At 47.4% G+C, this 24,076-nt stretch overlaps 2 protein-coding genes across 8 annotated transcripts in view; both read right to left on the bottom strand.

Moving 5' to 3' along the window:
- Window positions 1-615: 615 nt before the first annotated feature.
- Window positions 616-16,251, bottom strand: RBP7 (retinol binding protein 7). 2 transcript variants are annotated; one of them, XM_042996180.1, is made up of 5 exons: window positions 16,132-16,251; window positions 14,356-14,436; window positions 3,448-3,626; window positions 3,224-3,325; window positions 616-878 (listed from the first exon to the last, which is right to left on the bottom strand). In XM_042996180.1, the coding sequence occupies exons 1-5, from the start codon at window positions 16,202-16,204 to the stop codon at window positions 828-830; spliced, it is 486 nt and encodes a 161-aa protein (XP_042852114.1). In that variant the 5' UTR covers window positions 16,205-16,251; the 3' UTR covers window positions 616-827. The 2 variants fall into 2 exon arrangements, with proteins under 2 accessions (XP_042852114.1, XP_042852115.1); XM_042996181.1 differs by lacking the exon at window positions 14,356-14,436.
- Window positions 616-24,076, bottom strand: part of NMNAT1 (nicotinamide nucleotide adenylyltransferase 1) — a 51,715-nt gene continuing 28,254 nt past the window's right edge. The window contains exons 6-8 of one of the 6 annotated variants that reach the window (XR_006221086.1): window positions 21,766-21,945; window positions 20,709-20,789; window positions 18,108-18,193 (exon numbers count right to left, since the gene is read on the bottom strand). Coding sequence is in view for 2 of the 6 variants with exons in the window: in XM_042996173.1 (XP_042852107.1) it covers window positions 18,020-18,193 (174 nt within the window). In the remaining 4 variants the exon portion in view is untranslated. Of the gene's footprint in view, window positions 879-3,538; window positions 3,627-17,988; window positions 18,194-20,708; window positions 20,790-21,765; window positions 21,946-24,076 lie in introns of those variants that run through there. The other 5 variants (XR_006221087.1, XM_042996173.1, XM_042996172.1 and 2 more) reach the window with 5 other exon arrangements.

Genomic DNA, 24,076 nt, shown 5'->3' with positions numbered 1-24,076 from the left:
TTGAGACTTGGGCCCCAGGTGCTCCTGACCTTCACCATCTCACACGGGGATTGCCGGCAGCACTTTCTAGCACTGCCTCCCGAATTGCAAGCCCCTTCTTCCAACTGTAGTCAGAGTTCCTTCTGTGAGCCAGCCTGGCTGTGCAGATCTTCTGCTTAGTGCCAGCAACCGCCACCCTGTCGCTTTGGGGGACACATCTTCCCTCTGTAACCCGACCTTCAAGAGTCGTCACGATAGGGCCGCTGCCTGCCTTCCAGGCTCCCGTGGCATCTCTCGCACTCAGCCCACATACCCCCACGCTGCAGGGGAAGCAACGTTTCGGGTCTTCAAACATCCCTCCCCTCACCCCAGCCTTTCACCTAGAAGGCTTCCCCATGCTTCCTGCTTACCTGCGCTTCCGGGCTCCACCCCTCCCCGGTGGCCCCTTGCCACCACTGGCCCATCCCCTCCCGGACTCCCAGGGCTGCCTGTGCTGATCACCGCTGTTCAGAGGGCTCGCTTGTCCATTTTCCCCACGAGCCCTTGAAGACGGAATTACATCCTGTTCATTGGTGTGTCCGTGGTGCGCCTGGAAGGTTTTCAAATACTTCTTAAAGTAATGGCACACGCTACATCTAGAAGGAAAAAGTCAGAGTCGTTGGACAGGTTTATTGAAACTGAGCAGTTTTCCCACAATCCGAGTAAATGGCTTCGGGGACAGGTGGTGAGGCGTCTCCCCGACCACAAGTTCCCGTCGCCAAACCCGGACGGAGTAACACCTGTTCATTTGGGAAGAGGAGTCACCATTAAGGCTGCTGTCACACGTGGGCTCTGGGGACGGAGACAGCTCAGGCTCTCTGGAACGTCTGTTTGCACACTTGGCCTTCACAGAACATTTCCTAGGGAAAGGGGAAGGGGAGAAGAAAGATGAGTTGGCATGTGGGCTATTGACTATTATCACTCACAGCACTTCTGACAGCAGGGCTGGGGTGTCTCTTCCGACCCTGCTCCTCCAGCTCGGTGACACCAACTGGGTGTCCAACAATTCAAGTCAATTCTGACACCGACGACCCAGAGCTAGTGCAGACCCCACAGGTTAAGGGCTCGGCCTCCCAAAACAGCCCCAACTTTAGACATCAAACACCCAGTCCCCAGCCACCCAAACTTCTGACTGCCCAGCTATTAAATGGGGATTCCCACCCCCTCTCCTCAGGGTCAGGAATTTGCTAGAACGGCTCACAGAAACGGCTTGGGATTCTGTCTCCCTCTCTCTCTGCCCCTCTCCCGCTTGTTCTCTATCTCTCTCTATGGAGAGCTTTATTATAAAGGATACAACTCAAGAACAGCCAAGTAGAGAGGTGCATAGGACACAGGATGGGGGGTGTGTGTGCGGAACTTCCACGGGCCCTTCAGGGGGCCCACTCTCCCAGTGCGTTGATGTTTTCACCAACTAGGAAGCTCTCCAACCTTTCTCATTTAGGGGTGTTTGTGGGGGTTTCCTTACGTAGGCATGACTGATAAATCTTCGGCCATCTGGGAGACCCCGGCCCCCAGTCATCTCATTAGCCTACAGAGGACACTCATTACCCTGGAGATCCCAAGGGTTTTAGGAACCAGATACCAAGACCAAATATTGATTCTGTGTCCTATCACAGCATGTAAGAATTGTCCTGTGAGTGTCCTTAGAGCAAGGACCCTTCTCTCCTCTGCTTGGGCAGAGTTATGCCAAGGAAGGATGCATGCAATTTGCACATTACCTCTTACAGTCAACTAACCTATATCCTCAAACGTATTTGTCTTTCTTTGTAGTTCCATATTACATTTTTGCGATGGCAAGTGTCTTAATTTTGATTTTATCGTCAGAAGAATGTCAGATTTGTCAATCTAGAATCAAAATATCTTTTTTTTTTTTTTTTTAAGTAAGCTCCACACCCAATGTGGTGCATGAACTCACAACCCCCAGATCAAGAGTCACCTGCTCCTACCTACTTAGCCAGCCAGGTGCCCCAAGAATCAAAATATCTTCAGTGTCTGGGCGATCAAAGACTATCCAGACCTTCAAAGACACACCTAACTTTAACGTAAGTGCTCTAATTTTGTTTCCACGGTTCTGGCCAAGATCTCACATACATTAAGGCAAAGAGGCATAGAGTTGAAAGCACACATTTTTGTCAGCCCTGGATTTGACTCGCTACTCACCAGCCATGGAGAGTTTCTAAATCTGAATCTCTTCATTTGTAAATGGGAAAAATAGAGTCCCTTTCACAGGACTGTCTTAAAGACCAAGTGAGATAACACACGCAAGGATTTATTTAGCACAGTAGTTGAGCACAAAGTCGTCACTCAAGAAATGTCAGCGATTATAATATATATAGCAGGAAGCAATTCTCATTTACAAAGCCATGATCAATCCTTGATATACAATTTTATGCCTTCTAAATTATATTTAGAAATTACTGAATAGCTTGAGCTAGAACTTGCCCGTTCATGGAGTGCTGGGGGCATTGGCGATTGACACACTCTTCTGGAAGTAAGGCAATGAGGTAGCAAGAGGCAACGATGTGTGTGCCTCTGACCACGATCCTCTCTGTGAATTCTTCCGAAGGAAATAAACCCATGGATGCAAAAAAGCTCTATTTACGTGAATTTAAGCAACAGCAGGGGCGTCTGGGCGGCCCAGTCCATTAAGCATCCGACTCTTGACTTTGGCTCAGGTCGTGATCTCACAGTTTGTGAGTTAGACCTCGCATCAGGCTCTGAGCTGACGGTGGGGAACCTGCTTGGGATTCTGTCTCCCTCTCTCTCTGCCCCTCTCCCGCTTGTTCTCTATCTCTCTCTCTAAATAAAAATAAACTTAAAAAAAAAAAAAGCAGTAGCAGAAAACACCCTGAAACAATACCCTGGACACTGAAATTAAGGAAATGTTTTCCAAAAATGATAATTCACCGACCTGATGGAATATTAAGCAGCCAGTAGCTCCCTTATTGTATATATATATATATGTATATGTATGTATATATGCTCAGGTCATGATCCCAGGGTTGTGGGATCAAGCCCCGCATTGGGCTCTGCGATGAGCATAGAACCTGCTCGGGATTCTCTCCCTCTCCCTCTCTGTGCCCCTCCCCTACCAAAATAAACAAACATTAAAAAAAAAAAAAACAAAACCCAAATGGTGGATTAGAATGGTGGGGTTGCTGTCGTGCTTTAATATTGTATCATAAGAATGAAAGGTGGCAATCACCAGGTGGAGTTTGTCCCCTTCGATCCAATGGGTCCAGCCTCTGTTCTTCTTTTCCCCCTTCTGGACGCAGGTGAGTCTGTCACTGTCCCAGGTGACCAGGCTCTGCGTGAGAGAGGGGAGAAAATGCTGGCTTGCTCTGGCAGTGTCCTCAAAGTGGTACTAAGTAGGACGCTGAGTTAATCTCGCCAAATCAAGGGCCTAGGTTATCACTTGAATTCTTTTACCTTGCATTTCCTGTTATCCAGGCCTTTATTCTCTTCCTCAAATTCTTCTCCAACTTTAAACGTAACAAGGTAGTTCCTCAGGCTGCTGTATGTGTGGATGGTAAAAGAATTCCCATTTTGCTCAATCACTTTCTGTGGCTTCAGCAACTTGGCTATCTTACGAGTGGCAAAGTCAATACCTTAAAAATAATTTTTAAAAAAGAAAAAAAATCTCAACATTCACTCGAGACGCAAAAGCGAAGGGTTTGGCAGCTGCCCTCCAAACCACTGTATTTCATAGCTAATGTTTCTTTTACGATTTCAATGCCGTTTGTTGCCAAAATTGGATCTGTAGGGAGTTATCCTGGCAAAGCTCCATCTAGAGGCTTGATTAAAAAGCTTGACCAAGGGGCACCTGGGTGGCTCTGTTGGTTGAGTGTGGGATTCTTGGTTCTGGCTCAGGTCATGATCTCCTGGTTCATGAGTTAGAGCCCCGCAACGGGCTCTGTGCTGACAGTGTGGAGTCTGCTTGGGATTCTCTCTCCCTCTCTCCCTCTCTCCCTCTCTCTCTCCCTCTCTCCCTCTCTCTCTCTCTCTGCCTCTCCTCTGTTCGTGAGTTCAAGCCCCATGTCAGCCTCTGCACTGGCAGTGTGGGGCCTGCTTAGGATTCTCTGTCTCTCTGCCTCTCTCTCTCTCTCAAAAATATATTAAAAAAAAAAAAAAGCTTGACCAGCCTTCAGGGAAGAGTCATTGGTGGGCCGTGCCTTGGGTTACGGATTTGCAGCTGGGCCTGGAAGAAGCCATTCCAGGAGCTCCCCCAGGGGCTGGCAAGAGGACACAGAAGCCAAGGGGACAGGGCTCAGGTCCCAGCCCAAACTCAAACACAGCAACTCTGCCTTTGTCTGCTTTATGTATTTACACTTTTTGAAATTGCAGTTTATTTTGAGAGCATGAGCAGGGGAGGGGCAGAGAGAGGGAGAGAGAGAATCCTAAGCAGGCTCCGTGCAGTCAGCATGGAGTCTGACATGGGGTTCAAACTCACAAACTCTGAGATTGTGATCTGAGCTGAAACCAAGAATCAGATGCTTAAGTGACTGGGCCACCCAGGCGCCCCTGTATTTACACTTTTTTTTTTTTAAGTTTATTTATTCATTTTTGAGAGAGAGAGAGAGAGAACACAAGTGGGGGAGGAGCAGAGAGAGAGAGAGAGAGAGAGAGACAGAATCTGAAGTGGGCTCCAAGCTCTGAGCTGTCAACACAAAGCCCGAGGTGGGGCTTGAACCCACAAACCATGAGATCATGACCTGACCCTAAGTGGGATGCTCAACTGAATGAGCCACCCAGGCGCCCCTGTATTTACACTTTAAGACAGCATTTGAACAGTGTCTGAACAACACACACACACAAAAGTCAAAAGCCATGCACTCATGCATACAGTATCGTACATTTGGAAATCGTTAATAAACCTTAAAACAGAGCCACACACAGAAACACGGAATGCTGAGAAGCTCCAGGTTTTGACAGACAGTGGACTCGAACTCCGTTTTCCTGGTAGCAGCTTTGAGCACATTATGTAGCTAGAAGTAACTGTTGCCATTTCATTTATTTATTTATTAAATAACCTGTGTCTGACACGGGGCTCGAATTCATGACCCTGTGACCAAGAGTCACAGGTTCTACTGACTGAGCCAGCCTGGCAACTGTTGCTATTTTAACTAGAGTAGCCAGGGGGCGCCCGGGTGGCTCAGTTGGTTAAGCTTCTGACTTCAGCTCAGGTCACGATCTCGCCAATGGTCCCGTGGCTTCCAGCCCCGTGTCAGGCTCTGTGCTGACAGCTCGGAGCCCGGAGCCCGCTTCGGATTCTGTGTCTCCCTCTCTCTCTGCCCCTCCCCTACTCATGCTCTGTCTCTCAAAAGTGAATAAATGTTAATTTTTTTTTTTTTTAAACTAGGACAGCCAGGTGACACTTCAGCCAGGAGAGGTCCCAGGGAGCCCAGGGACACCCGCAAGGATGTGCAGATGGGTTCAGGAACCACCAGGAGCCTGGGGTGGCTGGAGCATAATGAGGGAGAATAAGGAGGGGGGAGGAACTTGAGACGAAATGTGGGGGTACCATAAGAACCACTGGGCTCTAACTCAGAGAAAATGAAGTCAGATGGGTGTCACTGGACTGTTAGGAGCAGGTGACATGGTCTCCCTGGCAGAGAGCCACCACTGGATGCCGGCTCATCACCTACCATTTCTATGAGACATAGGACATGGTTCTCCCATGTCAGGATTGTCCTATTATGTAAAACAAATGTCCGGGAATCTTCATTTAAGAGAGTTACGTGCCTCATTGGAGGTAGTTTGGTTCTATCTTTTTTTTTTTCAAAGATTTTTTTTTTTTTAACATTTATTTTTGAGACAGAGGGAGACAGAGCATGAACGGGGGAGGGTCAGAGAGAGGGAGACACAGAATCTGAAACAGGCTCCAGGCTCTGAGCTGTCAGCACAGAGCCCGACGCGGGGCTTGAACTCACGGACCGCGAGATCATGACCTGAGCTGAAGTCGGCCGCTTAACTGACTGAGCCACCCAGGCGCCCCATTTGGTTCTATCTTTTAAAATTTTTACAGTAACCTCTACATCCAACACGGGGCTCAGACTTAAAACCCAGAGATCAAGAGTTGCAGGCTCTATCGACCGCACCAGTCAGGTGCCCCCTGAGCTGACCCCTATTTGTTTTAAAGATTTTTTTAATGTTTACTTATTTTAAAGTTTATTTATTTCGAGAGCAGAGAGAGGAGGGAGGGAGGGAGAGAGAGAGAGAGAGAGAGAGAGAGAATATATCTCAAGCAGGCTCCATGCTGTCAGCACAGACCCTGATGCAGTACTTGAACCCATGAACCACGAGGCCATGACCTGAGCCAAAGCCGGACCCTTAACCACTGAGCCACCCAGGTACCCCAGAAACAGAGAGAGAGGGAGAGGCAGAGGGAGAAGGAGAAAGAGAATCTCAAGCAGGCTCCATGCCCAATGCAGAGCCCGACTTGGGGCTAGATTTCACGAGCGTGAGATGGTAACCTGAGCTGAAATCAAGAGTCGGACACCGAAGTGGTGAGCCAAGAGCTCCATTAGGGACTTTAGGGGTTTTTTTTTAATTTTTTTTTTTTTAATGTTCATTTATTTTTGAGAGAGACAGAGACAGAATGCAAGTAGGTTGGGGCAGAGAGAGAGAGGGAGACACAGAATCTGAAGCAGGCTCCAGTCTCCGGGCTGTCAGCACAGAGCCCGACGCGGGGCTCGAACTCCCGAGCCGTGAGATGATGACCTGAGCCGAAGTCGGTCGCTCAACTGACTGAGCCACCCGGGCGCCCCTAAGGATTTTAGTTTTAAGTAATCGCTACACCCAACGTGGAGCTCGAACTCACCACTCCGATATCAAGAGTCTCACGCTCCACTGACTAAGCCAGCAAGACACCAACCCCTGTTTTAACCTGTTTGCCTAACAGATTCATTTTTATCTGACATGAACTGCTACTCGGGGCTTCACACATCATTTCCAGTCCAGGAAAATTGGCCAAGCAATGAGCAGGGCCCCTGCAGTATTTCTAAACTCCAAATAAAAGATAAATGTCCTTATTTTGAGAAAACCTTTTTTTTTTTTCAATTTTTAAGTAATCTGTCCAATCAACATGGGGCTTGAACTCACAACCCTGAGATGAAGAGTTGTTTTCTCTACCAAGTGAGCCAGCCAGGTGCCCAAGAAACTTTTTTTTTCTTTTTTTTTTTACATTTAAGTATTAAGGCTAAACCCTTAAAAAATATTTATCTCATTATTAAAAAGACCAAGCCAAATTTAAAAGTTATTGCTGACTTTCCTTAAACACCATCGTGTAAGTCAAACAAAACCAACTTAACCAACCAAATAAAAAACAAACTTTAGGTTATTACTTTACATCAGTTATGGTTTTAAAACCTGTAAGCCCCAAGTTGGGTGTAGAGATTACTTAAAAATAAAATCTTTAGGGGCGCTTGGGTGGCTCAGTCAGTTAAGCGTCTGACTTCCGCTCAGGTCATGATCTTGCAGATCGAGAGTTCGAGCCCCACATCAGACTCACTGCTGTCAGCATGGACCTGCTTGGGATCCTCTGTCTCTCTCTCTGCCGCTCCACCTCTCACACACTCTCTGTCTCTCTCAAAAATAAGTAACCATTTTTCTGGGGCGCCTGGGTAGCTCAGTCGGTTGGGCGTCCGACTTCGGCTCAGGTCATGATCTCACAGTCCATGAGTTCAAGCCCCGCGTCGGGCTCTGGGCTGACAGCTCAGAGCCTGGAGCCTGCTTCTGATTCTGTGTCTCCCTCTCTCTCTGGCCCTCCTCTGCTCATGCTCTGTCTCTCTCACTCTCAAAAATGAATAAATGTTAAAAAAAAAATAAGTAAACATTTTTTAAAAATTAAAAAATAGTAAGTTAAATAATATAAAATCTTTAATAGTAAGTTAAAATCTTCAAGGGATGCTTGGCTGGGTCAGTTGGTAGAGCATGTGTCTCTTGATCTCAGGATCATGAGCTCAAGCCCCGCGTCAGGCTCTGTGCTGACAGCTCAGAGCCTGGAGCCTGCTTTGGATTCTGTGTCTCCCTCTCTCTCTACCCCACCCCTGCTTGCATTCTGTTTCTCTGTCTCTCAAAAATGAATGAATGTTAAAAAAAAATTTTTTTTAAATGCTGGAGAAGATTCTTGGAGCTTGTTGAACAGTAGCTTTAAGAAGAGACGTACTTTTTTTTTCTTTTTTTTTTTTAAGAGAGAGAGAGAGTTCAAGCAGGGGAGAGAGGCAGAGGGAGACAGAGAATCCCAACCAGGCTCCACACTCAGGAGGGAGCCTGACACAGGGCTAGATCCCACGACCCCAGGATCATGACCTGAACTGAAATCGAGTCAGACATGCAACTGACTGAGCCACCCAGGTGCCCTGAGGGACACACTTTCTTAAAGCTGTGGCACCACCCTTCCCTCTCTCTAGGCCAAAGACATACTTATTTTTATTAATTATTATTTTTTTAAATTTTTTTTTCAACGTTTTTTATTTATTTTTGGACAGAGAAAGACAGAGCATGAACGGGGGAGGGGCAGAGAGAGAGGGAGACACAGAATCGGAAACAGGCTCCAGGCTCCGAGCCATCAGCCCAGAGCCCGACGCGGGGCTCGAACTCACAGACCGCGAGATCGTGACCTGGCTGAAGTCGGACGCTTAACCGACTGCGCCACCCAGGCGCCCCTATTAATTATTTTTTTAATGTTTATTGAGTGAGAGAGAGAGAGAGAGAGAGAGAGAGAGAGAGTGTGTGTGTGTGTGTGTGCGCGCGCGCATGCACGTGCGGGAGCACGCGCGCGCACGGGGGAGGGGCAGAGAGAGAGAGAGAGAGAGAGAGAGAGAGAGAGAATCCCAAGCAGGCTCTGCCCTTTCAGGGCAGGGACCTACGCAGAGCTCGATCCCACCAACCATGAGATCATGACCTGAGCTGAAATCAAGCGACGGATGCTCAACTGACTGAGCCACCCAGGCACCCAGGGAAATGACATATTTAAATACACTTTACTGGGGGTGGGAGTAGGGGTAGAGAGATCAAAGTTCTAAATGCGCAGTCGCTGTACTTAGGAATTTATAACCAAGGAAGGTGAAAACAGAAGAATCAAAGTTTCCCTTTAAGAAGAGAATCTGCTCCAATCAAAGGAAAATTAAAAACAATCTTCTCGAACCCAAAAGCACCTTGATTATTCCAGTTCTGTGTCATAAATCCCTTCCGTGTGCTATGTGCTTATTTTTTAAAAGAATCTAAATGTTAAGACATTGTATAGTTTACTAAGCACTTTGTTAAGTTCATTATTCAGCCAGGACAGAGATCTCAAGCTCTGTTTTTTGTCAAAAGGGACAGATTTCCTGGGTGGATATTTCTCCCATCAAAAACAAAAGTAATAAGGGTCCTCTGGTTTTTATTATAGGAGCTATCTTTAGTTGCCTGACCATAAACCTCTGTCTTTAACAAACATGTTTTAGTTCATTCTGTAAAGTCATAAGACATGGCTATGTTAGGAGAGAATGCTAATTCACAAAATGTACTTATTAATCAATTCAAACAACTGAATTTAAAATGAGCCTTAGTTTTTAAAAATAATTTTTAATGCTTATTTATTTTTGAGAGACAGAGACAGAGTGCAAGCTGGGGAGGGGCAGAGAGGGAGAGGGAGACACAGAATCTGAAGCAGGCTCCAGGCTCCAAGCTGTCAGCCCAGAGCCCAACCTGGGGCTTGAACTCACGAACGGTGAGATCATGACCTGAGCTGAAGTCGGACGCTTAACCCACTAAGCCACCCAGGCACCCCTGTAATTTTTTAAAAATGTAATGTAGGACTTATTGTGGGTTTTCTACTGAAGACTCCTTGCAGTACAACTTTTCTGTTGTGATAAAATATACATAACATAAAATGTATCATTTTACCTATTTTTAGGCATACAATTCCATGGTGTTAAATATATTCATAATGTTGTACAACCACCACCATTATCCAATTCCAGAACTTTTTCATTATCCCGAGCAGAAACTGTTCTTGATGGGGTTCAGGTCACATTACCCCAAAATATGGTAGCTTGGCATACTGAATAGTTCAAGTTGAACGAATTTGAGGAATGGTTTGTGCTAGAAGAACTTTCTGATTTTTCCCTGAGGCCAGTCCTAAGACCCTCACATGAGAGGTGCCCTCTCTATAATGGAGGATAGGAACATCCTGATCTCTGAAAACATGGGACATACAAAGGAATTTGAAGAACAGGGTTTGCAAACCAAGTTTCTAAGTTCACTTGGTATTTTTCAACTCTAGAATTTCTATTTGTTTCTTTTTTCAACTCTGTTCTGTTACCTTCATATGGATTCTGGGTCCTTGCCAAAATTAAGCTCAGCGTAACTGCTTCATAGTCTATTTCTGATAATCCTGGCATCTGGAGACACCATTTCTATTGTTTGGTGTTTCTATTGATCCTTGCTATTGGGGTCTTTTTATCTCTTGGCAGCTTTGTTGAGGTATAAAGAACATATACATATGTTCTTTACATACATATAAAGATATGTACAAAGAACAGTACATATCTAATATGTGCAATTTAACGTGTTTGGACTCAAGCAAACATTCACGGTCCCATCACCTCGATCACCGCACACAGACATTATCCAACACCTCCCAGAGTTTTCCTGTCATGGGTTTTTATCTCCTCAGGTAGTTGTCTAACTGTGATTATTTACTGGGCATTGTTTCTGTACAAACAATTCAAGAACTTGCATGATGTTCTCTTCCTCCAAAGAGGGTTTTTTGTTTTTAAATTGCTTTTAAGGCCACTAGCTACCTGGAAGTACTTTTTTTCTAAGAGAGAGAGCACAAGTGGGGGAGGGGTGGAGGGAGGGAGGGAGGGGGGAGGGGGAGAGGGAGAGAGAGAGAGAGAGAGAGAGATATTGAGAATCTTTTTTTTTTTTTTTTTTAACGTTTATTTATCTTTTGAGACAGAGAGAGACAGAGCATGAACGGGGGAGGGTCAGAGAGAGGGAGACACAGAATCTGAAACAGGCTCCAGGCTCCGAGCTGTCAGCACAGAGCCCGACGCGGGGCTTGAACTCACGGAGCGCGAGATCATGACCTGAGCTGAAGTCGGACGCTTAACCGACTGCGCCACCCAGGCGCCCCGAGATATTGAGAATCTTAAGCAGGCTCCACGCTCAGCATGGAGCCCAACGTGGGGCTCGATCCCCTGACCCTGGGATCCTGACCTGAGCCGAAATCAAGGGTTGGACTCCCAACCAACTGAGCCACCCAGGTGCCCCTATCTGAAAGCACTTTAATTCAAGTTCAGGTCTTGAGATTTTTCTGGACCACCAAGACGATTCAAAGTGAAACACTAGTCTATTCAAAAGCTATTTACCTCCAGGTCTCCCTTACTCCTCAGGTACGGAATCCTACCCAGAGGAGGGTGTTTACAGAGTGTCCACCCTTGACCGACTCAGGACTCCCACTCTTGCCCCCTCCACCGATCCATGAAGCTCCCCAAACTGCAGCTGAATCTCCCAAACAGCCTGAGGTAGGAACCGTCCTAAGTGCTGGGCTCGCCTCTCCGGATTCTTCTTTCCTAGACCTCAGCATGATAATTCGTCATTATTCTGGTAGCTCTCTGATGTTCCCTAAGAAGTTTTAAAATATACATATACATTTGGTCTAGCTTAATTTATCTGTCTTCTTTGAGAGAGTTAGTATAAATAAATTAGCTTGCCATTAGCAGAGGCAAAAGTCCTCAGGAAAGGTCTGAACACTTCCGCATAGGTTGGCATTAGAATATACATAAATAGGGGGGCGCCTGGGTGGCTCAGTCGGTTGGGCGGCCGACTTCGGCTCAGGTCATGATCTCACGGTCCGTGAGTTCGAGCCCCGCATCGGGCTCTGTGCTGACAGCTCAGAGCCTGGAGCCTGTTTCAGATTCTGTGTCTCCCTCTCTCTGACCCTCCGCCGTTCATGCTCTGTCTCTCTCTGTCTCAAAAATAAATAAACGTTAAAAAAAAAAAAATTAAAAAAAAAAAAAAAAAAAAGAATATACATAAATAGGGACAATCGGTTTTACGGCACAGTTGAACAGTCCAGGGGTTGGGGTGTTCCTATCCCGGGACCTGAGCACTCAGTTGAAAAATCCTCATCTAACTTTTGACTCCCCCAAGCCTTCACTACCAATAGTCTCCTGTTGACCGGAAGCCTTCCCAATAACATAAATAAATAATACACATTTTGTATGTTATGTGTATTATATGCTGTATTCCTACAATAAAGTAAGCTAGAGAAAAGATGATGTTAGCAAGAAAATCATAAGGAAAAGAAAATAGATGAACAATTCTGTACTGTGTGTGTATATATATATATATTTACAATTCTGTACTGTGTGTGTATATATATATATTATATATAAAATCCTCATATAAGGGGACCTGCACAGTTGTCCTACCTACCTACCTTCTGCAGTTGTCCTAATGACGACTTGATGCATCAAAGAGCCCTATTTCTTAAATTTTAATTTGCATCTGAATCACCTGAGAATCCGGTTAAATGCAGATTCTGATTCCGTAGGTCTGGGATCCAGGGTGAGGCACAGAATCTGTGGGCTAAGAAAATCCTGCTAGTTCTAGAGAAACAAAACCCTACACCCATCTGGTCCTGAGCCCCTAATCTGCCCAGGGGGGGAAACGGGTTGACCCTGGAGTCCATGTTCTTTACACACGGAAGGCAGAAGAGAGTGTTGACATACGGGTAGCAATGTGGCCAAATCATTTTCTTCTCAGCTCGTTAGGAACTGGCAATAAGTTTTAAGTCTGATTTCAGCTACTGTATAAAATGCTAAGAGATATCTCGGTTTGTAATTTAGATACCTAGAATATCAGATCTGGTCCAGCTACCTTGCTTAACAAATGAAGAAAGTAAAGGAACTCAGGGATTATGTAACTTTTTTTTTTAATGTTTATTTATTTTTGAGAGAGAGAGAGAGAGCGAGCGAGCGCACGAGCAGGGGAGGGGCAGAGAGAGAGGGAGACACGGAATCCGAAGCAGGCTCCAGCCTCCAAGCTGTCATCACAGAGCCTGACTCGAGGCTGGAACTCACAGCCGGGTTGTGAGATCGTGACCTGAGCTGAAGTCAGATGCTTAATGCTTAACCGACTGAGCCACCCAGGCGCCCCAGGGGTTATGTAACTTTGATTCTATTACCAACTATCAACGGCTAAGTTATCTGGGTTTCCGCTTAGCTGTTCTGTTACATCAAGTAGCCTCTCAATTCCAGAAATCCTTAGCACACTCACATTTCTTGTGGAAAAGAGATTGCAAGTAAGAGTTAAGTGTGTTGTCTGGATCCAGTATCTTTCTGGAACCTGAACCCAAAGGAAGAAAAGGGGTTGTGAGGCAGGATGCTGACTCAATCTCCATGGCTTGTGAGTTGGATGATAAATAAATGTAAGTCACGGAAATAAATAAACAGCCTCTGTTAGCCCCTAGGATCTAATACAGTGGCAGATAATTGTTAAGCCTGTATTGACATCATGGGAAAAACAAGTTAGACAAGCAAGACAGTGTGGGGACAGGTGAACGATGGACTAACACATATTTGAAAAACACTAACTGCAACACTGAAAAGGCTGCTTTGTGGGGCGCCTGGGTGGCTCAGTCAGTTAAGCGTCTGACTTCAGTCCAGGGCATGATCTCACGGTTCGTGGGTTTGAGCTCCACATCAGGCTCTGTCCTGGTGGTGTGGAGTCTGCTTGGGATTCTCTCTCTCTCCCTCTCTCTCGCTCTCCTCTTGCTCTCTGCCCCTTCCCCACTTGCTCTCTCTCTCAAAATAAATAAAAGAAAAAAAGAAGCCTGCTTTGTGATACCAGATGGATTAGCTCAAGATGTCTTCCCACACTTGCATGGATGGCCGACTCCATTCCGTTTGGTCTCAGAAGTTTGCTCCAAAAGCCATGGAAATTGCCAGAAACAAAGTATACAGCAAGGCAAAGTTCAAAGCCATCACCTGATATTTAACACTTTATCCTCCACACAAGTAAACCAGATACGAGCCAGATAGATCAGGGAAGAAAGTGCTTATGGTCACATGCCTCCCCTAATTTGGCAAGTGGAGAGACAAGGAAACCATCAGGACCTACCGCCTTTGGGAAGAATAAGCGTTAATTCCTTCTTGGAAGTTGGAAACAGAAAGGCAATGAGATTCGGGTTGAAGGGTAGCAGAACATACCACCCCCAAATACACCACTTCGGCACATTGATTATTATATTGAACTGCAGACGGCTGGGAAGACGCTGACAGAAGAAAAGCTCTCTGCCCTCCCCCCCCCCCCGACCCCCGCCACTGGCCCCAAAGCAGGACCTACTTTCGTAAAGTTGTCCCCCGTCCCTCACTGTTCCTGACGGACGGACGCAAGTCAGGGAGGCGACTCTAGACTCTGGCCAACCTGGAGAGAGCACCAGAAGAATCATAACAAACCTTCCCAACCAGCCCTTATTTTGTTAGTTCTCGGCCGGCTAAGATGCTCTATTGCTGCGCTCAAGTTCCAGCCACTCCGCACTGAGTGCCGGCATTGTGTCTTCACCAGGCAGGTGTTAACTAACTTCCGCTTGTTAATCTGTCTTCTGTTAGCCTAATTCACAGGGGCCCCAGGCAATGGACCTAAAATGGGATGAGGAGAAAAGACTCCTTCCCTTCGGGACAGCATTTTGTGTCCTTCTGAATCAGACTTAGCTTGAGAAGCTCCAGACGTCCCTACTCAAGGTGGGAAGGGAGGAGAGAAATCCACCGAAGGCACGGAAATCTTAAAAACACGCTGGAGCCACGGAACTGTACATTTCTAAATGGTTAAAATGCCCAATTTTATGTTTTGTATATTTTACCACCATTTTTTAAAGGAAAAAAACCAAAACTGGACCCCTCTCTTTCAATTTACAGATGGAAAAAACTGAGACCCAGTGTCAAATAATGAGAAGAAGCCAGAGGAAACACCTGGTCCCCATACTTCCAGCAGCTGGAGACCGTCTGTCAAAAGTGCCACTGATTGGTGTCATTCAGGAGAAAGCACTGGGCACGCAGGGCTCCACCCACCAAATCTGAAGAATGAGACTCAGGGCAGGACAAACTGGGACTGGGTAAGGAAGGGAGGCCTTCTAACCACCAAGGGTGGGGTACATTCTTCAAACGTTCTGGGAAGCAAGGACATGGGTCAGACCCCCGCCACCCCCCTGGTGGCCACAGAGTCCCCCTTCCTCCGTGCAGACCAGGCTGTCCTTTAAGCGCTGGGAAGCCGGGCAGGGGGCAAAGAAGCGACCCCTCCGGGCACCCACGATAGTCCTCGGGGTTGGCACTGTGTCCTAGGGGCCGAGAGGAGTGGCTTCTAAGGGGTCTGGGTTTCTTGTCCCCACTCAAGCCCTGGGGGGGAGAAGGGAGTCAGGAAACTAAAGATTCCCAAGGCGATTCCCCAACTCGAGAGGGCGCCAGAGTCACCGGGCGGGGGCACCTCGTGCACCCGAGCGCGCCTGGAGCTGCCCCCACCCGGAGGGTGGCGACCTCCCTGGCAGAGCCACCGGGCTCCAGGAAGCGCAGAGACGGCTGCCCAGAGCCCCGCGGCAGAGCATCCCATCGTGCCCCCAAGTCCCCTTGCGAGGTGCCCGGCGACCCAGGTGTCCCTGGTGGGGCAGGAGCCTTGACCGCAGGGCCGGTAGCGACTGACGGGTGCATAGTGGGGAGGGACGGGCGACGGGGAGAAGGAAGGACCAGGGGACGAGGGGTGACAGAAGTGGGATGTGGGGACGGACGATGCACGGGGCGGTGGGGGGAGGGGGGCGGGGATGGGGAGACGGGGAGATGTCAGGACCAGGAGATGGGGGTGGGGACAAAGGATGGTCCGAGGTAGTGACACGGGATGGGGAGACGCGAATACAAGGGGGGCGGTGGGAGAGGGGGTGGGGGGCGTGGTACCAGGGGACAGAGGACGAAAAGATGGAGGACGGGGGCTACGGGGACCAGAGGACCCGGAGACGAAGAGACGGGGGCGGGGTGGGGGTACGGAGGCCCGAGGACGGGGTGGGGGTGGCAGGGCGGGGGTCAGGGGGACGGGGGACAGCGAGGCCAGGCGGGGCCGCCCCTCCCGTCCTACCTAAGGCCAGCATGTAGCCGTCGAAGTTGTCGCTGCTGAGCAGGTTCCAGGTGCCGCTGAGGTCGGCGGGCATGGCGGGGCAGGGCGACAGTGGCCGGCGGGCGGCGGGGCCTCGGCCCATCTGCGGGGCCGGGGCGGGGCGGGGCGGGGGGCGGGCCGCGGTGGGGACAGCAGCGCGAGGAGGAGGAGCCGTGCGGAGCGGGAGCGGGGGACGCGCCTCTTGGTCCCCAGCCCGTTGCGCCGCGCTTTTCTGTGCTCGCGGACACTCCTGCGTCCCCGGGCCTCCCCGCTCCTGCTCCTCTTCCTCTTGAACCCTAAACCCAGGCGCGCCCCAGACAGTGTTCCCAACCACACTTCTTTCTCTGCTACGTGGTAATGACCAAGGGCATCTCCTTCCAACTCACGGCATTAATTAGTGTTTGGGCTGCAAATGGCAGGTCAATAAACCCAGCTCTAGCGGTCTCCGTAAACAGAGAGGCTTATCTTCTTTACCTTATCAAGCCAACCTGGGGTGACAAGTTGCTGGTGATGACCTGGCAACTCCAGGCCAGGGAAGTGGCACCTGGCCTTTTAAGCCTACCGTCAAGAGTTGGCTGCTGGGTTTCCAGCCAGGACATCTACATTCAAGCTGACAAAGAAAGTGCACCTGCCATTATCCCTTCATCAGATTTGTTTACACTCATTGGCCAAATCTGTGTCACATCCCACTTCTTTTCCTTTTCTTTTTTTAATGTTTATTTATTTTGAGGTGGGGTGGGGGGAGAGAGAGAGAGACAGAATGAGTGGGAGAGGGGCAGAGAAAGAGGGAGAGAGAGAATTCCAAGCAAGTTCTGAGCTATCAGCACAGAGGCCCATGTGGGGCTCGAACCCACAAACCATGAAATCTTGACCTGAGCCAAAATCAAGAGTCGGAGGTGGGCTGAGCCACCCAGGCGCCCCATGTCACATGCCACTTCTAATTGCAAGGGAGTCTAAGGAATCTCACATCTCTTCAGTCTTGACAGTAGAGAAAGGCAAAAGAGAAGGGGGTTGGGAATGTAGGCTAACCTACAATATTAGCCACAAACACCATCTATATAGGCTGGCTCGAAGATTTAGAAATCCATTTATGACCTCACCCATGTATTTTTTTTTTTTAAGATTTTATTTTTAAGTAATCTCCCTATGTAGGGCTCAAACTTATAACCCCAGGATCAAGAGTCGCCATGTTCTACTGACTGAGACACCCAGGTGCCCCACACTCAAATATATCAATAGTTAATATTTATTGAGTGCTTACTATGTATATTACCATTTGTCACAAAATCCTACTTCTCCAGTAGTTACTTTATTATGTCCATTTGACGGAGACAAAAACTGAGACAAAGAGAATTTGCCCGAGGTCATTCAATTAGCACAACAGTCCTTTCTAATCATGCTCTCCACTAAGAGGAATTTCTCCTAAACACCTGGCCTCTTTCCAAACCTACTTCATTCTCCTGGAAGCGGAACAGTTCTCTGCTTGGGGGCAACTAGGGTGACCACCCATCCCGGCTTCCCCAGGACTGAAGGAATGCCCAACACCTGGGATTTTCACTGCTAGAAGTGGAAAAATTCCTGGAAAACGAGAATGTGTGGCTTGCCTTAGGAACCACAGTCACTGAACCATTCTTTCTCTACTAAGGTAGAGTTCATCTATCAAACACTTTAAACACAGGGTATCTCAATTTTTTTTCTTCTCCCTGGTAGACTGGTCCAAAGTCTAGACTGGGGGAGTTAGTGTATAGGTTATTTTTGCCCCCAATCAAACTTAATGGCTTAAAAAATAACAAAAAATAATTAATTTCCTCATTAATCTGCAATTTGGGTATAGCTCACAGAGGATGGCTGATCCGGGCTCCACGTAGCATCAGCTGGGGTAACGACTCCAGTTGGCAGAGTGGGAGAAGACACCTCCAAAACGGCTCACTCTCACGGCTGGCAAATGAGTGCTGGCTATCTGTGTGGCTGGGAGCCAGGCTCCTTTCCGTGGGGGTCCGTCCATGGGCTGTTTTGGCTCCCCCACAGCATGGGTGGCTGGGCTCTAAGAGAGAGCATCCCAAGAGAACCAGTAAGATGCTGTACTGTCTTATGACCTAGTCTCAAAAGTTACATAACATCATTTCCAGCAGGGTCACAGGCTTACCCAAATCCAAAGGGAACAAACGCAGACCTCGTTTCTCACAGTCACATTTTAAGAAGAGCAAGTGGGATGGGAGATCTTGTAACATTGCATCTTGGACAACACATAATTCGTCACGGTTACCTATTCTGCTCTGACCTTCACACCAAGCTTCAACTCCGAACCTTTTTTAAAAATTTTTTAAAATGCTTATTTCTCTTTGAGACAGAGAGACAGAACGCGAGCAGAGGGGGGGCAGACACAGAATCCGAAGGGAGACACAGAATCCGAAGGGAGACACAGAATCCGAAGCAGGCTCCAGTCTCTGAGCTGTCAGCACAGAGTCTAACGCAGGGCTTAACCATGAGCCGTGAGATCATCACCTGAGCCGAAGTCGGATGGTTAATCAACCAAGCCACCCAGGAGCCCCCAACCCCGAACTTTTCCCAGACTTTCTCAGTCATTAAGATGCTATTTTCAGGGTGCCCACTCGGCTCAGTTGGTGGAGGATGTGGCTCTTGATGTTGGGGTGATGAGTTCAAGCCCATGTTGGGCATACAGGGTACTTAACAACAACAAAAAAATTTTTTTAAAGAGAGGCACCTGGATGGCTCAGTTGGTTGAGTGTCTGACTCTTGAGATCGAGTCCTACATCAGGCTCTCCACTGCTAGCTTGGGATTCTCTCTCTCTCTCTCTCTCTCTCTCTCTCAAAATAAATAAAGTAAAAAAAAATCTTTTTTTGAATTTTTAAAAAGATGCTATTTTCATTCATCTGTTGCTTTTTTCATCTTATTTTTCAGTTGGTTTAGAACTTGGACAAAAAAAATACTTGACTCTCTTCAAAAATTCCTACGAGTTGGGGGCACCTGGGTGGTTCAGTCAGTCAAGCATCCGACTTCGGCTCACGTCATGATCTCACAGTTCGTGGGTTTGAGCTCCACATCCGGCTCTGCGCTGACAGCTCAGAGCCTGGAGCCTGCTTCAGATTCTGTGTCTCCCTCTCTCTCTGCCCCACTTGCGCTCTGTCTCCCTTTCAAAAATAAATAAGCATTAAAAAAAAATTTTTTTTTTTTAATCTCTAAGAGTCATCTTTCCAGAACAGCCTTCTGATATACTTCTGCTATCCATTTACTCTGCATCACATCTCTTCTACTTCCTTCATAATTATCATAACCCACAGTTATCTTTTCTTGGTTTGTTAATTGACTTTTCATTCAAATGTCAAGGGCAGAGACCATGTTCATCTCATTTGCCTCTAGAGCATCCGTAGGGCGAGTGCTCCATAAATGTTGGCTGAATGACTACGACCTTTTCCGAAAGAGAAATGTCATTTTTACTGAGAAGCCAGAGTGGCGCTGCCTTGCCCAGAATAAGACTGGTGATTCTCCTACTGTAAGACATCGATTCCCTCGGTGGAATGTGGCAGGCTGATTCCAAAGCCTGGGATTAGCTATATCTTGCCATTTAAAGGGCACGGCACTATGAACTCTGACCAGATTTCTGGAGCATGAAGCCTGTTTAAATTCCAGAAAACTAAGGGCACAGGACACGAAGAAGTCATAACTTACTTCCTACCCTAAAAATTGTATTGTTCTAAATGTTGGCCTGAAAATGAAAGTCACAGAAATAACTACTAATAATTTTAGCATTTGTGCTGGTTGGTATGGCTTTTGGCCAACTTGAGCAAGGGCCATCTAGCATGGATAGAGTTGAACTTCAGTTGAAGTGGACATAGGCTTGGCCATGGGATAGAGAGTAATTTTCTCCTCCACAATCCTTTTTTTTTAAAATTTATTTACTTTTGAGAGAGAGAGAGAGCATCGGAGAGACGGGGACAGAGGATCCAAAGCAGGCTCTGCAATGACAGCAGAGAACCCGATGTGGGGCTCACACTCATGAACTGTGAGATCGTGACCTAAGCCGATGTCAATGCTTAACCACCCAGGCACCGCACTCCTCCATAATTCTAAGATCTTTCTTCTGAATGAGGACCAAAAGTTATCTCTGGAAAGAGAGGTGGAATTTATTTAGCCAATTTGAGCCCTTTCTTTCCTTCATTTGATATTGTCAAAGTAAATCATAAAATCATAGCCAAGATGGGGTCCTCAACCTGTGTACCAACACTGCTCCACCTTGACAGAAACAGATGGCGGGGGGGTGTGGGGGGCTCAGTTGGTTAAGAGTCTTACTGTTTTGGGTCAGGATATGATCTCTCGGCTTCATGGGTTCCAGCCCCGCATCAGACTCTGAGCTGGCAGCACAGAGCCTACTTGAGACACTCTCTCTCTCTCTCTCTCTCTCTCTCTCCCCCCTTCTCCCTCTCTCTCTGCTCCTCCCCCACTTATGCTGTGTCTGTCTCTCTCAAAATAAATAAACTTAAAAAAAAACCCAAATGGATGGGAATCAATGATGGGCACCTGCAGTGTATCTACTCACGTCCCAATGGAGTCTGGTACTGGTTCAACAAAGAGTGGCGTGGACACTGTGGACACTTCATGCCATCCGTATTTCCACTCCCTAGGGCAGGGAAGCACTGCCATCAGGGAGCTTGGCCCGGGCCCAGCATAAGATCTGGCTGAGTTTAAGGTTAAGGCAATCACAGAAACCCTAGCTCCTTTGACAGTGATTGGTTTTAAGGACAAGCAGGTTTCAATGAATTTGATTCAGCCAAGGATATATACTGGTAAGTTTGATAGGTCTGTTGGGAAAGCTGTTTCTTTGGTTTTACAAAGCCCTGGGGAGCCCGCCTTTCTCCAGTTTTGAACGTGGACAAGGAAGTCTTGTTCTACAACTCGAGGAACACCAGACTTAGGACACTGTGCCCTACAGAGTAAAGGAATGGAAAGACCCTGGGTCCCCGATGACACCACTGGGTCACTGCACCCGTGCACCCCGGATCCTGCCTTCTGTCTGTACTTCTGGGTGTAAGTATCCTTATTGTTCAGACCACCTGGAGCTGAGCTTCAGTGGAAAATACCCTGACATAGAAAATAAATAAAATTAAGTTACTCTTATCTCCCTAAGTAACTTATTTGCCTCTTTAAACCTGTTTGAGGACAGAAGAGCTAATGATAGTTCAGTTCTGAGTGTGTTTAACTTGCTGAGGCTACTTAGCAAACGTTAAATAAAATACTACTTCAGGAGTGCTACTTTTTTTTTTTTTTTTTTTTCCCTTGAAGAAGAGAGAAACAGAGCGTCAGCAGGGGAGGGGCAGAGAGAGAGACACACACAGAATCTGGAGCAGGCTCCAGGCTCTGAGCTGTCAGCACAGAGCCCGACTCGGGGCTTGGACTCACCAACTGCAAGATCATGACCTGAGCCAAAGTCGGACGCTTAACGGACTGAGCCACCCAGGGGCCCCAGGAGTGCTCCTCTTTCAGTAAGACCTGTGTGGCCAGAATCTCAGGTTTTCAGCTTTGGTGACACTGATGCTTTTAGCTGCCCTATTTTAAAGCCTATTAATCAAGAGAAACTTTGGATGCCAAGAATCTACCTTGAAGAAGGTACCTGGGGCTTTGCCTCCACGAGCTGAGACACACAAATCCCAGTGGGCCCCCCTCTTCTGTGCTGTGCTGCAGAGTGAATGATGCCAGCGAGGCCATCAAAATCTGGGGCTCTCACTCATTCTCACTGATTTTCCATTCAGCCGTTGTTCCCGAGACCCTGGGGAAGACTGAACAGAACAAGTGATATTTTATTTTTTATTCTGAGAAAATTTTAATTATTTTTTTTATGTTTATTTATTCGGAGAGAGACAGAGTGGGTGCCAGTGGGGGAAAAGCAGAGAGAGAACCCCAAGCAGGCTCCCCGCTGTGAGCGTGAAAGCCCCACGTGGGGCTCGATCTAACAAACCACGTGATCATGACCTGAGCCAAGATCAAGAGTCAGACGCTTAACAGACTGAGCCACTCACGCAACCCTGACTTCTTTATTAAAAAAATTTTGTTTAATGTTTATTTACTTTTGAAAGAGAGAGACAGAGTGTAAGTGGGGAGGAGCAGAGAGAGAGAGGGAGACACAAAATCCGAAGCAGGCTCCAAGCTCTGAACTGTCAGCACAGAGCCCGACGTGGGGCTCGAACTCACAGACTGTGAGATCATGACCTGAGCTGAAGTCAGACGCTTAACAGACTGAACCGCCCAGGTGTCCCTATTTATTTTTTAAAGTTTTAGTTATTTAAGTAATCTCTATACGCAGAGGGGGCGCAAACTCATGACTCCAGGGTCAAGAGTCACATGCTCCTCCAGCTGAGCCAGCCTAGTGCCCTGGGCAAATGATTTTTACAAAAAAATCCCTCCTTTCTTCCTTGACCTTCCTCTGCTTCTCTGGTCCTCCTGCAAGCCCTTAGTATAATTGTTATACCAATGTCATGCCTATTCTCTGTACCTCCTCATAGGTTGTTCCTCCCAAGGTTGGAAAAACAAAAGCCCAAAAAGCAGAACAGAAATAGGACTCCTTGGACTTCAGATAAATAACAAGTAATTTATAGTATAAGGAGCTCCCTCGGGAACGTCTTCCATCCTGGTTTCCTGTCCTGCAGGGCCCTAGTGTGCTCGTTTTGAGGAAACCATCAGGAGGGATTCTGGATGCTTGCTGATGCTCAAAACGTAGTCTCGTTTTTCTCACCTCCTAACTGTGGGCAACCTGGTGGCAGAGATGGTCCTGAACTTGTGTGCTCCCCTTGGCACTTCACGTCTTAACAGTGTTCCCAGAAATGCTTCCTGCTCACGCACAAGAGAAGGGACAGGTGGCAGCTCTCCACTGGGTCAATCGCATTTCAGAGCTGGAAGGTCCCCAGAGATCACTGCATTATTTTACAGGAAGAGATTCTGAGAGCCAACGGCCCCACCCTGCCCCAGTCAACTGACTGGTGCGAAACCCGCCTCTGAAACAGAAGCTTCTGCTCTGTCTTGCAACAGTGCTACAGGGTTGCACTATGGTGCTGGAATGGGCATCTGGGCGGTTTCTTTCTTTCTTTCTTTTTCTTTTGCTGATTAAAAGCAAACTACACTAAAATGAACAACTCTGAAACAACAGATGTTGTCGAGGATACGGAGAAAGGGGAACACTTTTGCACTGCTGGTGGGAATGCAAACCGGTGCAGCCACTCTGGAAAACAGTATGGAGGTTCTTCAGAAAATTAAAAATAGAGCTACCCTACGACCCAACAATTGCACTACTAGGAATTTATCCAAAGGATACGAAGATGCTGATTCAAAGGGGCACATGCACCCCAATATTTATAGCAGCACTATCAACAACAGCCAAAGTATGGGAAGAGCCCAAATGTCCATCAACTGAGAAGTTGTGGCATATATACACAGTGGAACATGACTCGGCAATAAAGAGTCCATTTGCAACAACATGGATGGAACTGGAGGGTAGTATACTAAGTGAAATAAGTCAGTCAGAGAAAGACAAATATCGTATACTCCTACGTGGAATTTAAGAAACACAACAGATGAATACAGGAGAAGGGAAGAAAAATAGGATAAAAACAGAGAGGGAGGCAAACCATGAAACTCTTAAACACAGAGAACCATCTGAGGGTTGCTGGAGGGGAGGTGGGTAGGGCGATGGGCATTAAGGAGGGCACTTGCTGGGATGAGCACTGGGTGTCGTAGGTAAGTGACGAATCACTGAATTCTACTCCTGAAACCATTATTACACCGTATGTTAATTAACTTGGATTTAAATACAATTCTGAAAAGAAAGTGAACTGTGACTATCACCTCCTCCCTCTGGGTATTCACTGTCCCTATTCCAAGCACTTGGCTAACATCGGGCGGGTTCCACTTAGTCCT

Source organism: Panthera tigris, chromosome C1 (assembly GCF_018350195.1).
Source record: "Panthera tigris isolate Pti1 chromosome C1, P.tigris_Pti1_mat1.1, whole genome shotgun sequence".
NCBI classification, from domain to species: domain Eukaryota; kingdom Metazoa; phylum Chordata; class Mammalia; order Carnivora; family Felidae; genus Panthera; species Panthera tigris.
The sequence above is the reverse complement of the archived record's forward strand: the minus strand, read 5'-3'. Positions and strand labels throughout refer to the sequence as shown.

What these genes read in the sequence shown, in the direction of transcription:
- RBP7 (XM_042996180.1), bottom strand. Translation starts at nt 16,204, where the DNA reads ATGCCCGCCGACCTCAGCGGCACCTGGAACCTGCTCAGCAGCGACAAC. An exon ending in CGGCTACATGCTGGCCTTAG is followed by an intron (nt 14,437 to 16,131) that starts GTAGGACGGGAG and finishes TGCTCTCTCCAG; the next exon opens with GTTGGCCAGAGTCTAGAGTC. An exon ending in TGGATAACAGGAAATGCAAG is followed by an intron (nt 3,326 to 3,447) that starts GTAAAAGAATTC and finishes TCTCTCACGCAG; the next exon opens with AGCCTGGTCACCTGGGACAG.